Genomic DNA, 20,548 nt, shown 5'->3' with positions numbered 1-20,548 from the left:
GGAACCACTGTTGCTGTACACCACTCTTTGGGTACATATCCTGTAGTAAGGCTAAGATTGAACAGTAGTTTTATGTTTGGGTTTAGCTCTTCTTGGAGTTCATGCAGGATGCAGCCCGGGACACCGTCCGGTCCCATTGATGCTGTGTTTCTTGCTTTGGAGAGGGCAGCTCTTACCTGAGCATCTGAGATGTCAGGGGGGCAGCACTCTGCTGGGATAAATATTTGCCCTTTTGGTGGGGAGGGGGTGGAGAAGTTTGCGCTGAACCTGTCAGCTAGGATGTTGGCAATGTCTGTGGGTTCGGTGTATTTTTTGTCATTTTGGACTAATTCTGAGCATATCTGGGAATTCCCACCCAGGTTCCTAACATAACTAAAGAAAGCCTTGTGATTATCCTTAGTGTCCTGTGCAATTTTTCTCTCGAAGCTGGCCTTAGACGATTTTATGAGTGCCCGTAGTTTTTTGCTAATACTGATCAGAGATGCCTTCCCTTTTTGGGATTTTGCTCTATCATGAAGTAGCTTTCTCCTTCTGTTGTATAGTTTGTTTATGGCTGGGGTCCACCAGACAGGACGTCTGCCTTTGGAGGATTGGGTCTTGGTTTTGTTTGGGATTGCATGATCCAGACATTCCTGAAGGTGTTCATAGAATGCGTTTAAAAAGGTCTAGGTCGTATTTTCCACAGGCCCGGGGGCTTTGAAGGATTCCACCTCGGTTTTGAGGAGTGTGAAATTTGCTTTAGTGAAGTTTTTCACTGTGATTTTTAGGGCAGGGGGTGGAGTCGGGATGTGAATATCCAGTGAGATTAGTTTATGGTCTGATCTTACCAGTGAGGGATACACTTCTGGTCTGGAGCATAGAGTCCCCATGTTGGTGATGATCAGGTCCAGTATGTTTTCCCCTCTTGTGGGAGTGGTAACAAGTTGTTCCATAGCATTTGAGTTTATAAATTCTAGGAACCTTTGGGCTAGGGTGTTGGAGCTAGAGTAATGCTCCCAGTCTATGTTTGGGTAGTTGAAGTCGCCCAATATAATGGTGTTTGGAGAGACCTTCATATTTTCCAGTGTTCTCAGGAAGGCTGAGTGGGGTTCCTGGGTTTGGGAGGGTGGTCTGTAGCAGGCTATAAACTGGAAGGCAGTTATACCCACTGTTAGTTGCACATGGATAGTCTCTGATGCTTTGTGCTGTGCCACCAACCTGGAGGTATGGGTATCTTTGACGAATATTGATACTCCCCCTCCTTTTGTGGTACGGTCCAAGTTTTGGGGCCGAAAAGCATGGTATGAGGTATAACCTGGTAGTGCTGCGGTGCTCTCTGGAGCCTTGAACCAGGTTTCTGTTACTGCACAGATATCGATGTTCTCCATGCTAAGGAGAGTTTCGAGTGCATGCATCTTGAGGTTTAGACTTCTGGCATTGAGTAACATTACTCTTAGTTTCTTATCCCTTGTGATACCTATGGAGGTGGGTTTGTCTTTTGAGCCTTGCCTAAAAAAGGCACTATGGGGGTAGCAAGAGACTTTGCCAATATCCGAAAGCCCAGGGGTGACAGGTGCAAGCCGTCCCTAGCAATGCATCGTGGCTTGTCAAGCATGTCATCCCAGGCTGACAGGCATTGGATCCCCTTTGAATGACACCAATACTTAAGCCAATTGTTGAAATTGATCATCTTGCCTTCATATTGTGGCATCATTCTTGGTGAGGGTAAGATGCTACTCAAGGTCAGGGTCATACCGGCCTGGGCTACATGCTCAGAGAGCTCCTCTATGTCCCTTTTCATGTAGTCCAAGGAGGTACGTCTCAGGTCATTCACACCAGCATGGGCAATGACTGAGTCATATTTGTACTTGCCTTGGAGTGACCTGAGTGCTTGTGTTATGTGGCGGATCCTAGCGCCCGACAGGCAGCTCACCGTGACTTTCTCCTTGTTCAGCCTGGTGAGCGGGACGTCAGTGTGCCTGACGATAGAGTCACCTATTACAAGTGTATCAGGTGTGTTGTTTAGCCTTAAGGGCTGTGACTGTTTGGCACACTGGCTTTGTGAGCTATGTGTTGCACGTGTTTTGTTTTGGGATAGCGGTTGCTTGGGTGTCTGTTTTGGAGGTCTCTGCTGCTTAGGCAGATTTTTATTTAGATCCTCCGAGTATGTTTTTGTGTGTTTATGTGTTTGGTTTGCTGTCGTGGTAGGTCTATGTGAGACTGGAACTGTAGTGAGTGTGGTTTCCTTCTCCTCCTGACTGGTTTTGCCAGTACTGAGTTGAGAGAGCTTAGCCTCCAGTATGGCTATATGGTTGCATCTCTCACATGTGTTGAAATTTGTTGGGAGGAGGAGACGGTTGTCTGTGTACATGAGGCAGTTGTAACATTGCCTCAAGATTCCCAGATTCACCAGCTGGGCCGGAGAGGAGATTGACAACTGACCTTTGGACAGGCTAGAATAGTATTGGGAATTCCTTTATAATTGAAAAAAAGGGGCAATGGGGAATGAGGTACTCAAGGGGAGTTTGTGAGGGTGTAGTGCTTTTAATATTTTAGTGCTGACTTATATAATTGCTTTAGTGAGCAAGTGCCAGGTAACCTAAATGCAATGTGTTTCAGGTAACTTAAATGCAAAAATGACAAACAGTAACTTTCTTTCAGGTGAAACAAGGAAATAAGTACAGTAAGCAATGCAGATATCACTAGGGATTCACAGAAGCACTGAAAAAACACGTTTTAGGTGGAATTAGCATTCCAGGGAAATAACAAGCAAACAAATAAAGCTAGATTCAGCAGGCCTGGATCTAGACTATGCTACAGCAAACAAGGTGTACCAATTTCAGTAAGAAACAGTTCAAATATGCAGGCACTATAAGCCTTTAACCAGAAATTCCCAGCTCAGAAGGGCAGAGTCCAGCCTCTCCTCCCACAAGAGTGCAGACCACGAACCTTCTTAATGTAAAATAACTGGCCTGAAACCCAAGTGCTTAAACCAGAACTAATACACTTTTAGAATAACAGACACTGAGCCCTCAATCAGCAGTTCACAACTTAGAAGGATGTAAGCTACCTGTCCTGCCACCACAGTGCAGGCCACAAACCTTCCTAATGTAAAACAACTGGTCTGAAGCCCAAGTGCTTAATCGAAAAGACTTAGAATGATAGCTACACTTTAATCAAGTTACTACCAAGCAGTAATAAATACAATTGAATACTTTAAAGAATGCCTGGATTAGTGCTCAAGTTATACAAACAAAGCTAGATTCAGCAGGCCTGGATCTAGTCTATGCTACAGCAAACAAGGTGTACCAATTTCAGTAAGAAGCAGTTCAAATATGCAGGCACTATAAGCCTTTGACCAGAAATTCCCAGCTCAGAAGGGCAGAGTCCAGCCTCTCCTCCCACAAGAGTGCAGACCACAAACCCTTTTAATGTAAAATAACTGACCTGAAGCCCAAGTGCTTAAACCAGAATTAATACACATTTAGAATAACAGACACTGAGCCCTCAATCAGCAGTTTCCAACTTAGAAGGATGTAAGCTACCTGTTCTGCCACTACAGTGCAGACCACAAACCTTCTTAATATAAAACAACTGGCATGAAGCCCAAGTGCTTAAACCAGAATTAATACACTTTTAGAATAACAGACACTGAGCCCTCAATCAGCAGTTCCCAACTTAGAAGGATGTAAGCTACCTGTCCTGCCACCACAGTGCAGGCCACAAACCTTCCTAATGTAAAACAACTGGTCTGAAGCCCAAGTGCTTAATCCAAAAGACTTAGAATGATAGCTACACTTTAATCAAGTTACTACCAAGCAGTAATAAATACAATTGAATACTTTAAAGAATGCCTGGATTAGTGCTCAGGTTATACAAACAAAGCTAGATTCAGCAGGCCTGGATCTAGTCTATGCTACAGCAAATAAGGTGTACCAATTTCAGTAAGAAGCAGTTTAGATATGCAGACACTATAAGCCTTTAACCAGAAATTCCCAGCTAGAAGGGCAGAGTCCAGCCTCTCCTCCCACAAGAGTGCAGACCACGAACCCTTTTAATGTAAAATAACTGGCCTGAGGCCCAAGTGCTTAAAATAGAATGAATACACTTTTAGAATAACAGACACTGAGCCCTCAATCAGCAGTTCCCAACTTAGAAGGATGTAAGCTACCTGTCCTGCCACCACAGCGCAGACTACAAACCTTCCTAATGTAAAACAACTGGTCTGAAGCCCAAGTGCTTAAACTAAAAGGCTTAGAATGAGTTACACCAAGCAGTAATAAATACAATTGAGTACTTTTAAGATGACGCAAAAGCAAAATAAAGTAGGAAGAAACACAAATACAGTAAAAGCAGATTTTTTTTTGAGTGAGCAAATGAGATGGGCCCAGGAGTTACAGGACAGAAACAAGTGCAAATGCAGGCCTTCAAATCAGAAAGTTGAGAGAGATGGAAGACCGCCCAAAAGGCCAATAACTACAAATTCTGGGCCAGAACCATTCCTTATGTGGTAGACAGGTTACCTAGTGCTTACCACTCCCACTGATAAGCTAGAAGGCTTCCCTCCAACACAAAAAGGCTCGGGGGCTCAGAAGCTTACAAATAGTCCTGGATACAGCAAATCTGTATCTGAAACACTAATTACAGGAAAGGTAGGAAACAGGCTTACAATTTTTTTTTCAGAAAAGTAGCAAAAACAGTAGTAAAAACAATTCACATGCAGTGCAAGCTGGCACACTTGAGTATGTAGCAATATTAGTCCACACACAGTTTGAAAAAATGTAATTAAATTAAAAAGGACTAAAAGCAAGTGCAGAAAGGGTTTATTAGGTAGAATGCGGTAAAGAGATGGGACTGGGGGAGTGTCCTAGATCAAATCTACAGTGGGGCGGGCACTGCAAAAGCCACCAAATTTAAACTACTACCAAAACAGGGAGGGGGAGTGGGGAAAAGTTTCAACAGAGATGTGAGGAATCAGAGTGCAAATTATAAAACCCAAAAAATATATACTGATCTCTGTATATTTGCAGAACACTAAGACAACAGATATATAAGCAACAATTTAGCTCTTTAATACAGAAAATACAGAAAAATATACTCAGCTCTATATATTTGCAGAAAGTCTTGTAAGGCTGTTCCACTTTAAATGCAGACTGTTGCTATTAACAGTTCAAATTAAGGGAACCTTGAGTTAACAACACAGAAGCAACAGAAACCACAATGAGGGGTGGGGTGGGGAAAAGTTTCAACAGAGGTGTGAGGAATCAGAGTGCAAATTATAAAACCCAAAAAATATATACTGATCTCTGTATATTTGCAGAACACTAAGACAACAGATATATAAGCAACAATTTAGCTCCATAATACAGAAAATACAGAAAAATATACTCAGCTCTATATATTTGCAGAAAGTCTTGTAAGGCTGTTCCACTTTAAATGCAGACTGCTGCTATTAACAGTTCAAATTAAGGGAACCTTGAGTTAATAACACAGAAGCAACAGAAACCACAATGAGGGGGGGGAGTTTCAACAGAGATGTGAGGAATCAGAGTGCAAATTATAAAACCCAAAAAATATATACTGATCTCTGTATATTTGCAGAACACTAAGACAACAGATATATAAGCAACAATTTAGCTCTATAATACAGAAAATACAGAAAAATATACTCAGCTCTATATATTTGCAGAAAGTCTTGTAACGCTGTTCCACTTTAAATGCAGACTGCTGCTATTAACAGTTCAAATTAAGGGAACCTTGAGTTAACAACACAGAAGCTACATAAACCACAATGGGGGGGGGGGGGTGGGGGAAAGTTTCAACAGAGATGTGAGGAATCAGAGTGCAAATTATAAAACCCAAAAAATATATACTGATCTCTGTATATTTGCAGAACACTAAGACAACAGATATATAAGCAACAATTTAGCTCTATAATACAGAAAATACAGAAAAATATACTCAGCTCTATATATTTGCAGAAAGTCTTGTAAGGCTGTTCCACTTTAAATGCAGACTGCTGCTATTAACAGTTCAAATTAAGGGAACCTTGAGTTAACAACGCAGAAGCTACAGAAACCATAATGAGTGGGGGTGGGGAAAAGTTTCAACAGAGATGTGAGGAATCAGAGGGCAAATTATAAAACCCAAAAAATATATACCGATCTCTGTAAATTTGCAGAACACTAAAACAACAGATATATAAGCAACAATTTAGCTCTATAATACAGAAAATACAGAAAAATATACTCAGCTCTATATATTTGCAGAAAGTCTTGTAAGGCTGCTCCACTTTAAATGCAGACTGCTGCTATTGAGCGGAGCCATCGGTCCCATTCCTTTCAGTCTTCCAGGCTTTCGGAACATGACCTTGAGAGGGTGGTTAGCAGACTCCTTAAGTCGCAGGCACTGGCCCAGATGCTTCAGAGCCCTTCTCAACAGACAGCAGCTATCGCAATTCTATCATCGATTCCTCCTCTGACTCTTCCTCTGAGTTCGGAGCTGGAGTTCGTGGGAGCCAGGACTGTCCACACATCCGAGCCGATACCACACCTTTCGGCTCCATCATTGGCTCCAATCTCTTCCATGGTTCCATCCTTGGAGGGATCCAGGTGCCAGGACTCCCTCATCGGCTCCCGAGGGGGCAAGTGGCATCGGACCCTTGTCCGACCCCGTTTTCCCTCTCAGAGCCTTGGAGCAGGTGAGTTTGGCCCCGACATCAGCCTCAGAGCCATCCCTCTTGGTGCCGGGAGGGGTCCTTATCTCTTCAGAGCGGGGACCGTCTTCCCTGCCTGATAGGGGTTCCTTTGAGGTCATGAGGAGTGTGCTGGCCCCTGTGCCTACTCCTCAGTCAGCTCCCTCAGCTCCTCCCACTGCTGTGCCTGCCACGGTCTCTACCCATCCTCTTGACCCCAACCGCAGAGATCCAACACCTCAGGTGCCCCCATTGGGAGCATCTTCCTCTTCCAAGGCCTCCCCTGATCCATCAGGGGAGCCCCCTCGGAAAAGGAAATGCAAGAGGAAGCATGTGGACTCTCCTGAGTCCGTTACATCCGATACTGACTTGGATGAGTCAGAAGGGTCCCCATGGTCCCCCTCTGAGGATGTCTCCTTTTCTGACATCCTTGAGATCCTCAAGCACAGGGGGAACTGGTCTACCCTCAATCCTTCCGAGGACAAGTTGGTTTACCTAGAGGCTTTTGGGTGTCCTCCTGGGTGTCTCCACCGTTTGACCCCCTCATGGAAGTGGTGGCACGGAAGGCATGGACGGCCCCTGACACAATGGAACCTACTCCACGGAGGACTTCATAATTTATCACAGCCCCTTCTGATAAGCAGTTTTTAACCAAGGGTGTCCCTGTTGATGCCATGGTGGTGGCAGCAGCCACTAAGAAGGAACTGGTTGATCCTTCAGTACCGATCCATCCTCCTAATAAGGAATCTAGGACTATGGATAGGTACGGCAAGAGGATGTTTTCTTCAGCGACTTTTACCATGCGGTCGCTGAATTACTTATGTCATTTCACCTGCCTTCAGAGACATGCTCAAAGAAATGGGTGATACTTTACAGGATCCAACAGCTGCAGGGTCTCAAGACAAAATCAACTCCCAGCTGGCAACCCTGAACTCGATTGTTAACTCCTCCATGTGGCTTATTTCCTATGTGGCCGATGGGGCGAGTAGGGCTGCAGGCACAGGCATGGCCCTAAGGCGTCACACCTGGATACGGCTTTGTCACTTTGCTGACCCCTTCAAGGCATCCTTCACTAACTCCCCCTTTGATGGTTCGGTGTTGTTTGAACCTCAAGTGAAGGATACTTTGACCAGATGCGAACAGGATGGCAAGACTCTCTCTGCCATGGGAGTCCATTTTTCCACCCCGTCTAGACCATACCCTAAGGGTCAGAAGGGTGTAAAAATGTGGTTTCGCAAACCACAGGGAGTTGCGCCTGATGCACGAGGTGATTTTCCCTCTAGAGGCGGGGGGGGACAATAACAGATGCCGCCCTAGGGGCAGAGGGGGTCCGCAAAATCAGGGTAGCAGAGAAGCTGTCTCTGGCCAGCCCTTCCAGCATCCCTGAGATGCTGCCCGACCGTCCGCCTTCGGAGGCAGTCGGGGGAAGATTATCACTGTACCCAGAAGCCTGGCTTTCCCTCACCCAAGACAGATGGGTACAGTCAATCATATCCAGGGGTTACGAAATTCCCTTTGTCCACACCCCAACACAGCCAAAAAGGCCCCTTCCAGATGTTCCACCCGGTCTAAGGGAACAAGCAGTATTAGAAATCTCAAAACTGCTAAGAAAAAGAGCCATCCAACCAGTCCCAGCAGACCAGAGAGGATCCGGAATCTACTCCAAGTTCTTTTTGGTACCAAAAAAGACAGGGAACTGGAGACCAATTTTGGATCTCAGCAGGCTAAACAGGTCTGTCCAAAGAACAAAGTTCTGGATGGTCACGCTACAGTCCATTCTACCCTTTTTTGGCCAGGACAATTGGATGTGCTCTATAGACCTTCAGGATGCGTACTACCACATCAAGATGCACAGGTGCTCCAGGAGGTTTTTCCACTTCCGGCTGGGGGCCAGTCACTACCAGTTCAGGGCCCTGCCCTTTGGTCTCACTACAGTCCCCCGAGTGTTCACCAAATGCATGGCAGTGGTCACGGCTCATCTGAGACGTTAAGGATTCCAGGTGTTTCCATATCTGGACGACTGGCTCCTTACCGCCACCACCAGGCATCAACTTCTTCAGTCCAGAGATTACACCATTCAAACTTGCAAAGAGCTAGGTATCTCTATAAATTTTGAAAAGTCTGCCTTGTTGCCTTGTCAGTCTATTACTTTCATAGGCGCCATACTGGACACAGCCGAACTGTCCGCAAAACTAACTGCACAGAGAATTTCAGATATTCACGCACACGTTCACATCCTTCTTCAGAGCAACAGAATCCAGGCCAGGTTTGTACTGAAGACTTTAGGTCTCATGGCAGCAGCCATTACATTACTTCCCCTAGCTCACTTTCACATGCGGATCCTTCAGTGGATGCTCTTTTCCCAGTGGTCTTTTCAACAGCTTCCAATGTCACACAGCATTTTAATCACCCAATCATGCAAAAAACACCTGTCTTGATGGATGGTCTCCCTTCAAGTTATTCAGGGCAGACCCTTTGTTCTCCCCACCCCCCTGGTTGCTACGGTGACAATGGATGCCTCCCTGATCGGGTGGGGGGGGGCATTTTCAGGGCAGGACAGTCCAGGGCACATGGCAACCTTTCGAGTGCCACCTGCACATAAATGTCCTGGAGATGAGAGCAGTACTTTTAGCACTGCAAGCCCATCAGGACTCTCTTCCCATAAGGACTATTGCAGTTCAGATGGACAATATGTCCGTAGTGTGGTACATCAACAAGCAGGTCTGAACCAAGTCCTACCCCTTGTGTCGAGAAGCACTCAGACTTTGGCAGTGGGCGATCTCTTCTCAGCGGTTTCTGATAGCAACGCATATTCCCGGGAAGTCAAACGTAATAGCGGACAGGCTGAGCAGAGCCATTCTCATGCTGCAGGAGTGGTCTCTCAAGCAGTCAGTAGTGGAAGAGATTTTCCAAAGATGGGGTCAGCCTTGCTGCGATCTTTTTGCAACACCTCAAAATAGCAAGTGCCACGACTTCTTCACTCTCTTCCCGGCCACCCCCCCCAGAGATGCTCTAGTCCACGATTGGCCCCGGGGTCTTCTGTATGCTTTCCCCCCCTTTCCATTAATCACACAGCTGATTCAGAAAGCTACCGTATTGAGATCCACAATGATCCTCATTGCCCCTTACTGGCCTCGACAAATTTGGTTTCTGTTCCTGCATCATTACCTCTTGGGGCAGCCCTGGCATCTGGACCCAGTGTCAGACCTCTTGACCCATCAGTCGGGCGAGCTGCACCACTCCCTCCTCTCTCTCAACCTCACAGCTTGGTTGCTCCACTTCCAGCCTTAGCCAGGCTTCCCTTTATTTCCCATTCGGTGCGTGACATCATTCTAGCTTCCCACAAATCTTCTACCAGGAGGATTTATGCTAGCAAATGGAAACGTTTCTCCTTCTGGGCAGAGACTAGAAACAGGGATCCTTTCACGGCACCTATCCAGTCAGTCCTAGATTTTTTGGCTGAACTTTTTCAATCAGGTTCTTCTTCGTCCACTATCAGAGTTCAGTTAGCGGCCATTTCAAATTTTCATGTTGGCCTGTCGGACTCCACGGTTATGTCCCATAAACTTTGTAAAGCCTTCCTTAAAGGTATCTTTTTACTTAAGCCCCCAATCAGAGATCCCCCACCACAGTGGGATTTGAATCTGGTTTTAACCTCTCTGATTCTCCCTCCCTTTGAACCTGCGGCTTCCTGTTCCTTGAAGTTACTCTCATGGAAAACTCTATTTCTAGTTGCCATAACTTCCACGAGGAGAGTCTCAGAGCTTCATGCCCTTTGCTTTTGTCCTCCTTATCTGGTTTTCCATAAAGATAGAGTATCCCTCAGAACTAACCCATCTTTTTTACCCAAGATATCTTCTGAGGCAAATCTAAACCAGACTATCGATCTCCCAGTTTTCTTACCTATTTACTCCAACAGAGCGGAGCAAAAGTTGCATTTTTTGGATGTTCACCGTCAACTCCGTTACTACCTGGATAGAACCAAGCAAGTTAGGAAATTTGAGCAGCTCTTCCTGTCTTATGTGGAAGGGATGAAAGGCCTTCCAGTTTCCAAAGTAACCCTTTCCAGATGGTTGGCCTCTGTGATTACTTTCATTTATGAACTGAGGAGTCAAGAACCTCCTTCAAAACCTAGAGCCCACTCAACTAGAGCCTTAGCTACGTCTGTAGCTTTTCAGGCTAGGTTATCTTTAGACTCCATTTGTGCGGCAGCCACATGGGCCTCTCCTCATACCTTTATTTCTCATTACAAACTGGACATGGCCTCCAGAAGCCGAGCTAACTTTGGTTCCACCATCCTCAAGAGTCTGTTCCGATGAGCCACCCAGGGCTGAGGTGCTAGGGACACAGTCCCATCCAGCAAGAATGAAGGCGAGATTGACAACTTAACATTAAGAAGTTATGTACCTACCATAACGTTCCATGTTAGTTGTCTTCTTCTCGCCTTCTTTCTTGCGTCCCACCCTCCAAACCCCTAGCCTGGACAGACCGAAAGGATCTTTTTGGGGCCTTCTTTCATCCCAGCTTGCACTCCCATGGCTGCCTTTTTTCTGGGTATGTTATATATATAGGTATTCCTCTTTCTCCTTTGTTCTGGGATCAGAACTGCTATGGTGTTATCTATCAAACAAGATCTGGGTAGTTAGCGCCTAGCATTGTGGGATACAGGGTAGCCTCGAGCCGGTAAAAATAGCTCTCGAGCTTTAGTATAGGCCGAGTCGGAGCCGAGGATCAGCTCTGAACCCATCCAGCAAGAAAGAAGGCGAGAAGAAGACAACTAACATGGAACGTTATGGTAGGTGCAGAACTTCTCATTTTGTTGCAGAGGCTCCACGCATTAACTGTTACAAAATATAAATCATGGGTTTTAGAGCAATGAGTGTTTTTTGGCAAGTTATTTGGACCAGGATTGGGGTGGACATCTCCACACTGAGTTAATGCTAGGAGAAGATGTAGTAGTGTCTGTGGGTGGAGTGTTTTTAGCAAAGCTATATGTGGATAGTTTTGTGTTAACTTCAGTTTAGTATTTGTGGGGGAAAGTTATGGTTTGGCTAGATGTAGGGTATTGTTAACTAATCGGGACGGTGAGATGTTGGAGTACCTATTTAAATCATGTTGTAAATGTGTAGCTAGTGTTGGGGATGTATGTAATCTGGAGTGTATGGTGGTGGAGAGGGATAATAAGACGAGTAAAGTAAGTAACGACAAGTGAGATAAATAAGAGTCTTAGTAAGTGACTCGTATTGGACTTTAGGGATTGGAGTTGGTTGTATATGCTAAAAGAGGTGGTGGAAAGTGTTGTGTTACAGGAGGGGTATGGCAGGAGAGGAGAAGGGGTTGTTAATGATTTGAGGTATGGTACTGGTCAAGGCGGAGAGAAGGTAGAGTTACAGGAAGTATAAATGTAATGAAAGAGGGGGTGGGGTGGAAATGGGGGTATGGTAGGGGAGAAAAATGAGTCTGTAGCGAAGCGGAGGGTGAACAGAATGGGTGGTGGGGGAACAAACTAGAAGATGAGCCAACAAGCAAAGATAGGAAGAACAACAGTTGTGTCAGAAACTATTTAAAATACATGAGTGTACATGTGTTGAAAAGACTGGAATATTACTAAGCTCAAAGGGTTGTTAGCATACAAAGTCTGAGTTAGAGAGAATGTCAGAAATTAAACAGAAACAGATTCTATTGAATCTTCTACATCACAAATGATACTTACAGATGTGCACACTACTGAGTGATACCCGTGGAACAGAGAGAAACTAAGTGACAACTCATACAATGCAGCATAAATATTAGATGGTGTGACCCCAAAGTTGAAACTAGGTCAAGGGCAGAGAATAGTTTCTCCCCTTTTAGTTCTAATGTATCCCTATTACAAGTGCAGAGATCAGATTCAGGTTCAACATCTAATAATCACAAAACAGAACTTTACAATTTTATTAAATCTGCTCCACACTGCTGGGGTTTATCAGACACCATCAATGCAGCTGTCTTATTCTCTCTATTAATCCTGTTATGGACGACTGCCCCCACTGAGTAGAAATATGAGTGCAAATATTGAAGACTCTAGCAACTTAATATATTCAGAAAACTCCTTAAGGAACCTTTATCTTTAAAAAAATCAATACAAATGATTTAACCAGCCAAGCTAAATACAGAAATAATGGTATAATGACAGCCATCTGTTTGGAAAATACAGCTGCTTTGCCATATTGGGTCAGTCCCATTTAGAATGAATACTACAGATATTTAGGTGTGTGCAGATACTGCTCGCTCCTTCATTTCACCGAAAAATAAGAATGAACCAAATTTGTATAATATTGTTTCTTCTGTTTTCAGTAATCTTTTCAACTCAGTGTTTCAATCTTGTAGTTTTTAATAATTATCACATATTACTTACACCAATAGTTATCTTTGTGTACTGACTACTTAGCGTATGTTATATTTTCTTATATTAATACTTTACCTATGTAGGTTGCTTACAAGATGTATAAAAGTTCTCTTTGCCAGTATGTCCTAGGTCACGTCTAAAAAGGGTCCAAAAACCAGTGAACTTATCCAGTTAACAAATATTAAGCAAACAGATGAGAATGTAAGTAAATAAATAAATTAATTAATACATATGTAAACATGGACTCCTAAATTTATGTTACTGGAGATGCGGACATTTTGACTCCAATAATCTTGCTGTGGGTTTAGAAAATCCAGTCTTTAGCTCCAGACCTCCAGCTCTTGTTTATCTTACACGGGTGCGGGGGTGGAGAGCTGTGCATTCTGATTCGACTATTACTGTAGGAACTCTTGGTTAATTTAACCAGTCATAACATTATGATTTCTTTTATTACTCCACAATTAGTGATGAGACTACAGACTTCATAAATTTAGCTGGAGTGTTATCTTTATTATTCCTTCTTAGAAACATTTAACATATAAATAAAATGTCCTGCCATATTTTAGGATTCTTCACCCACCCCGACATACTGTAATAATTTTACAAGAGTTACTCCAGCCACTCTTAATTCATGCTAGGACTTGTTTACTTCATCATGCCACACCTGGTCATTCTACAGGTTTGTCACAAAACTATTCCAGTTCTGCTTCGATGGACACCATTATTTCTTCCAGGAGAACACACCTATTTCAGTCCTCGTAGGGTCCCTGATTCCATTAGTATTACTAGACATACCCATAGCCCCTGATTTAAATGAATCTACCAAATGTGTGTTGACTTTATGAAACCTGCTGAGTGCAGTTGGTTAAAGTTGATTCATTCTCTCGTCCTATTAATCCTGCAAATGGATACCACCCATGTTTTCATCAAGCTGAAGAAGGGGGACCTACATCTCTGTTTATCATCCTGTATCTGTTCATCATGTGTGTGGGGGATATGGTTTTTAAACATGCTGTGTGCTTACAAACTTTTCTGACTGTTCTGACAACTTCCCACCTGTCTCTCCAACTATCTCTTTCCTGGTGCTGGCCTCTAAGTACATTAGCTCTTCTGAAGGGGCTCATAAGGCAGGCTTTAAACTTACATCTCCAGCCAAGGGTTGCAAACATTGCTGTACAGGACAAGGCTTGTTGCTGCATAGAACTGCCCTGCCTGTATGTCCCTGAAATGTCATATGTAATGAGGTATGTCAGTCTTTTCAGGTTACAGATCCTTGTGGAGTACAGTGAGAAGGTGATTTTATGCAAGGCACCTATAACAATTTAAAGAATGTATTTTGACAGCTTAAATTAACCTGTAAACTGTAAGAATCAGAAATAAAAGTGCTCCTTATTGCATTGTGTGTGTGTTCCAAGACAAATATTTCCACTAATGTCTGTTAATCTTTCACCTCCAAAATGTGGAACCTTACCTCTCACAGTAAAAGGCAAAAGGGTAAAATGTTGAAACACTAATAATTTCATCAAAGCAGCTCCCTGCTTGGTTAATAACTTTTTTTCACAGTTAAAATGTATTTTAATGAAACAGTATGATTTATATTATTTACTATGACTATCTACTTGTTAAAAAATTCTTAATAAAGGATGTGTTGCAGACCCTTTGGATGTGGAAGAGCCTGGAACACTATTTTTTTAAGACTCAAAATAAGGGATGCTCCTCCTAACGAGGTACAACTGAGAGAGAGGTATGTTTCCACTTGTCTCATTTGTCTAAAGAAAGGCTGAGACTTGCGCTCACCTGTATCCCAAGGAGGACCAACAGCAGCGGGAGGCGAACCCCCGCACTCCCCATCAGTGACAAACTGGTATTCGGTTTTACACGCGGTTCTGATCTCCCGGGGTCTCCCCGCAGTCGTTACGTGCGGTAAAGAATTCCTGCGCGAACTCACTACTGTTTGTTTAGCCTCTTTGTCTTTTACTGTCCGCTTCCTGAATCATCGATGGAGAGGGACGCCTATCCCGCGGATCGAACTTGTAGCGCAGCCTTCGCGATGCTCACCAAGCCCTTATGCAAACACAATGATCAAAGCAGCTCTAGTACAACCAGTTCCCAATAAAGCTGCCCCCCGGCTACCTGTGACGTTTGCCATGGGGAAGCAAGTAAATCTGGCACTACCTCACCGGAGCCCCGCCCTGAAGGTGTGCGCGGCAACTTCTGACTCGCATCCAGGTGACATGCCTGCAGGTGAGAGTCACTGACCGAACCCACCTGAGTTTAGATGCTGTGTATTGTCTGCACGTGCAGCACCTTCCCAGTGCATGACAAGTGCATTCATGGTGCAGCGCTGTGAGCTGCATCTCATGCAGGAAATGCAACCGTATGAAGGTTTAGTGATTCGTTTGTCTGAAGGGCAGCCTGGCAGAAACTAAAATCCTGGCTGTTTTCCAGGTGCTACAAGAACAAATGTGAAGGGAACTTTACATTCACAACCTCACCATCGTGCTCATTTTACCAAACATTAGCCCTTGAGGCTTTTGGGAATGTTTGTGCACCCTTAAGGACGCTGGGATAGTTAATTCCCGCTCAGCATCCTTCTGATGCAAGAGGATACACCATCAGTGTGATTATAGAAATTGTTTGCATTGTCTCGACATTATTTCCTAATGGGTGGTTAGAACCCAGAACCTTCTGATTTCTGTAGACTTATAGGTTGGTGCAAGGATAACCATTAACCTTGGACATGATTCCTCCTAATGCTGGCTTCTGTCTCAGTTCATATTAATGTCATGAGTCCTACATGAGTCAAGAAGCTGATGATTTGTTGGCATTTCAAGTTCTTTACAATGTCCTGTTTGTTAAAGTCATGCACCTTGTTCAGGACAAGCCAGCCTTCTGAAAGTAAACAGCAAACTGTCGCCTACTACATCCAGAGCCAATGACTACAGAAATAATAGTAGCCTTGTAATCCAGACTCAGTGAATTCCGTGTGAAACAAACTACCCCAACAAACTGCATGTAAAATGGAGAATCTGTTTTCTTTGTGCACACAAATTGAGATCTATAAGTAAATATTATCAAAATATAGAAAATGAACCATAAGTGTATGAGCATTTATGGGACAAATCTGGTATCAAATATTAATAGCACACATGCATCAAACTGGAAAATAAATCTTATCACAGCATCATTATTTAACACAGACCCTAAACTAACACAAACCATGCATGTGCTCTAATGCAGTGAAAACTTTAAACAGAACTTAGTGTCACAAAACACTGAACCTTTCCTTTTCTCTAAGGCACTTTTTACCCTCCTCATAATCTCTAAAATAAATTTAAAACAGGAGTACTCACCTTTTGTATTGTACAATAAAACAAATGTACACTTTAACCCAATTATGTCTTGCTAATAACCTAAGCACACATATAAAGGAGGTAGTAACATACAATACCATGATGCATACACACCTAAGTGTACAAAAATACACCTGCATCACCTCTCCCACGTCACAGGTTGTACTCTTGCTTAAGTTTCTCATCTGTTTTGACATATACCCTTCTCTTAATTCAAATGGTTCTTCAGTACATTTTTTCCCCCTTCATTTTGTCCTTTATCATTGTGTAATGGCTAAACATTAATCAGATTCTAGTAGAACAGGAATGGGTGTAGCCAAGTATGCCATATATAACACAGAATAAACATTTCTTTAAAACAATTTATGTATTCTGTGCAGTGATATGTACTGGAATTAAAATTAAAAATTGCATGTTTATGATCATTTACAATTGCATACTTTGTTAAATGCATTTATTTTCAGCACATGTGGATGTCATTTATTTACTTATGTATCTATTTATTGTTTTTAGGCTTAATAATTCATTAAGGAGTTTGAAAATATACGAGGATATGTAGAACGAAGCATAACATGGCTGCACAGCAGGAAATAATGCAATCAGATTAGCATAAAGCGAACAACGAGGAAAAAGTGTGGATAAGCGCAGACAGAGCATGGACATGTCCGAGATACTGTTACATAAGTTACATAATCAAGTCAAGCACGTGGGCAATGCTGTACATGGTCATGTGACCCAAGGACACCTAGTCTGTCAATTCAGGAATTCCTGACTAAATCCCTGACAAAGATTTGCTGTTATGCTCAAAATGCCACACAGTTGTACTTCACTTGTAAGTCCTAAATGTTTTTCTTTTTATTTGTAACTGCTACTGCCACCTGTTTTTAGAACCGCCATTTTGTTTTACCAGTTTCCAACACACAAGCATTTATGTGGCAAATTACTTATTTCCCTACATTTCTCCTACCCTTCTTCTTCTTCTAGGTTATCGTTTAATGATTTGCTGAGTTGACAGATTTAGCTCACTTACAGCCCAGTACTTTCACTCTAGTGCAGCTTGTATCAGGGGACATATTAATTGAGGACCCTACTATTTAGCCTTCACTTTTGCCCAGTACTTAGTGCAGCTTGTATCAGGGGACATATTAATTGAGGACCCTACTGTTTGGCCTTCACTTTTGCCCAGTACTTAGTGCAGCTTGTATCAGGGGGCATATTAATTGAGGACCCTACTGTTTGGCCTTCACTTTTGCCCAGTACTTAGTGCAGCTTGTATCAGGGGACATATTAAATGAGGACCCTACTGTTTGGCCTTCACTTTTGCCCAGTACTTTCACCATAGTGCAGCTTGTATCAGGGGACATATTAATTGAGGACCCTACTGTTTGGCCTTCACTTTTGCCCAGTACGGTCACCATAGTGCAGCTTGTATCAGGGACATATTAATTGAGGACCCTACTGTTTGGCCTTCACTTTTGCCCAGTACTTAGTGCAGCTTGTATCAGGGGACATATTAATTGAGGACCCTACTGTTTGGCCTTCACTTTTGCCCAGTACTTTCACCATAGTGCAGCTTGTATCAGGGGGCATATTAATTGAGGACCCTACTGTTTGGCCTTCACTTTTGCCCAGTACTTTCACGATAGTGCAGCTTGTATCAGGGGACATATTAATTGAGGACCCTACTGTTTGGCCTTCACTTTTGCCCAGTATGGTCACCATAGTGCAGCTTGTATCAGGGACATATTAATTGAGGACCCTACTGTTTGGTCTTCTCTTTTGCCCAGTACTTAGTGCAGCTTGTATCAGGGGACATATTAATTGAGGACCCTACTGTTTGGCCTTCACTTTTGCCCAGTACTTAGTGCAGCTTGTATCAGGGGACATATTAATTGAGGACCCTACTGTTTGGCCTTCACTTTTGCCCAGTACTTAGTGCAGCTTGTATCAGGGGCCATATTAAATGAGGACCCTAATGTTTGGCCTTCACTTTTGCCCAGTACTTTCACCATAGTGCAGCTTGTATCAGGGGACATATTAATTGAGGACCCTACTGTTTGGTCTTCACTTTTGCCCAGTACTTTCACGATAGTGCGGCTTGTATCAGGGTACATATTAAATGAGGACCCTGCTGTTTGGCCTTCACTTTTGCCCAGTACTTTCACCATAGTGCAGCTTGTATCAGGGGACATACTAATTGAGGACCCTACTGTTTGGCCTTCACTTTTGCCCAGTACTTTCACCATAGTGCAGCTTGTATCAGGAGACATATTAATTGAGGACCCTACTGTTTGGACTTCACTTTTGCCCAGTACTTTCACCATAGTGCAGCTTGTATCAGGGGACATATTAATTGAGGACCCTACTGTTTGGCCTTCACTTTTGCCCAGTACGGTCACCATAGTGCAGCTTGTATCAGGGGCCATATTAAATGAGGACCCTACTGTTTGGCCTTCACTTTTGCCCAGTACTTAGTGCAGCTTGTATCAGGGGACATATTGAGGACCCTACTGTTTGGCCTTCACTTTTGCCCAGTACTTAGTGCAGCTTGTATCAGGGAACATATTAATTGAGGACACTACTGTTTGGCCTTCACTTTTGCCCAGTACTTTCACCATAGTGCAGCTTGTATCAGGGGGCATATTAATTGAGGACCCTACTGTTTGGCCTTCACTTTTGCCCAGTACGGTCACTATAGTGCAGCTTGTATCAGGGACATATTAATTGAGGACCCTACTGTTTGGCCTTCACTTTTGCCCAGTACTTAGTGCAGCTTGTATCAGGGGACATATTAAATGAGGACCCTGCTGTTTGGCCTTCACTTTTGCCCAGTACTTTCACCATAGTGCAGCTTGTATCAGGGAACATATTAATTGAGGACCCTACTGTTTGGCCTTCACTTTTGCCCAGTACTTTCACCATAGTGCAGCTTGTATCGGGAGACATATTAATTGAGGACCCTACTGTTTGGCCTTCACTTTTGCCCAGTACTTAGTGCAGCTTGTATCAGGGAACATATTAATTGAAGACCCTACTGTTTGGTCTTCACTTTTGCCCAGTACTTTCACGATAGTGCGGCTTGTATCAGGGGACATATTAAATGAGGACCCTACTGTTTGGCCTTCACTTTTGCCCAGTACTTTCACCATAGTGCAGCTTGTATCAGGGGACATATTAATTGAGGACCCTACTGTTTGGCCTTCACTTTTGCCCAGTACTTTCACGATAGTGCAGCTTGTATCAGGGGACATATTAATTGAGGACCCTACTGTTTGGTCTTCACTTTTGCCCGGTACGGTCACCATAGTGCAGCTTGTATCAGGGGCCATATTAAATGAGGACCCTACTGTTTGGCCTTCACTTTTGCCCAGTACTTTCACCATAGTGCGGCTTGTATCAGGGGACATATAAAATGAGGACCCTGCTGTTTGGCCTTCACTTTTGCCCAGTACTTTCACCATAGTGCAGCTTGTATCAGGGGACATATTAATTGAGGACCCTACTGTTTGGCCTTCACTTTTGCCCAGTACATTCACCATAGTGCAGCTTGTATCGGGAGACATATTAATTGAGGACCCTACTGTTTGGCCTTCACTTTTGCCCAGTACTTTCTCCATAGTGCAGCTTGTATCGGGAGACATATTAATTCAGGACGCTACTGTTTGGTCTTCACTTTTGACCAGCTGACTGATGACATCTGCATGTGACAGCCCAGTGATCGCCCTGTCTGTTGGCCACATCATTCATGTTTCTGTTTCCTGGTGAGCTGTAAATAAATTGCCTGTGTCTTGGTTCATGCCGATTACCTATTAAACTGCTGTTTGTAGGTGCTGCACAGGTGGTTGCACCTAATGCCAGGCATATTCAGGGTCAGTGAGCTGCACCTCACATGTTCTCCATCCCATCAGCACCTTGGCATTTTCCTCTCCTTTTGAATCTTCTACTAACAGCCCCTGTGCAGGTGGAAGTCCCCTTCCATTTCTCCATGACAACACACAGTACATCCTCCACCTTGTGTAACTATTATCTTTCTATTTTCAGAGTTTTTCATCCTAAAACCTCCCGTTGTGTTTCATGTGGAGTGTAAGTCCTGGAATGACAGCATTTCACACATACCTGCTCTGTCAGCAATGT

At 43.6% G+C, this 20,548-nt stretch overlaps 1 protein-coding gene across 1 annotated transcript in view; it reads right to left on the bottom strand.

Annotated features, from left to right (window-relative positions):
* LOC122810419 (B-cadherin-like) overlaps positions 1–15,197 on the bottom strand; it is a 766,834-nt gene extending 751,637 nt beyond the window's left edge. Inside the window, exon 1 of the mRNA XM_044082031.1 lies at positions 14,859–15,197. Within this exon, the coding sequence (XP_043937966.1) occupies positions 14,859–14,912 (54 nt within the window). The 5' untranslated portion in view covers positions 14,913–15,197. The remainder of the gene's footprint in view (positions 1–14,858) is intronic.
* Positions 15,198–20,548: the final 5,351 nt, after the last annotated feature.

The sequence above is a fragment of the Protopterus annectens genome, chromosome 8.part1, assembly GCF_019279795.1.
Source record: "Protopterus annectens isolate FY-2018-M chromosome 8.part1, PAN1.0, whole genome shotgun sequence".
Taxonomy (NCBI): Eukaryota; Metazoa; Chordata; order Ceratodontiformes; family Protopteridae; genus Protopterus; species Protopterus annectens.
This window is presented reverse-complemented; position numbering and strand designations above follow the sequence as displayed.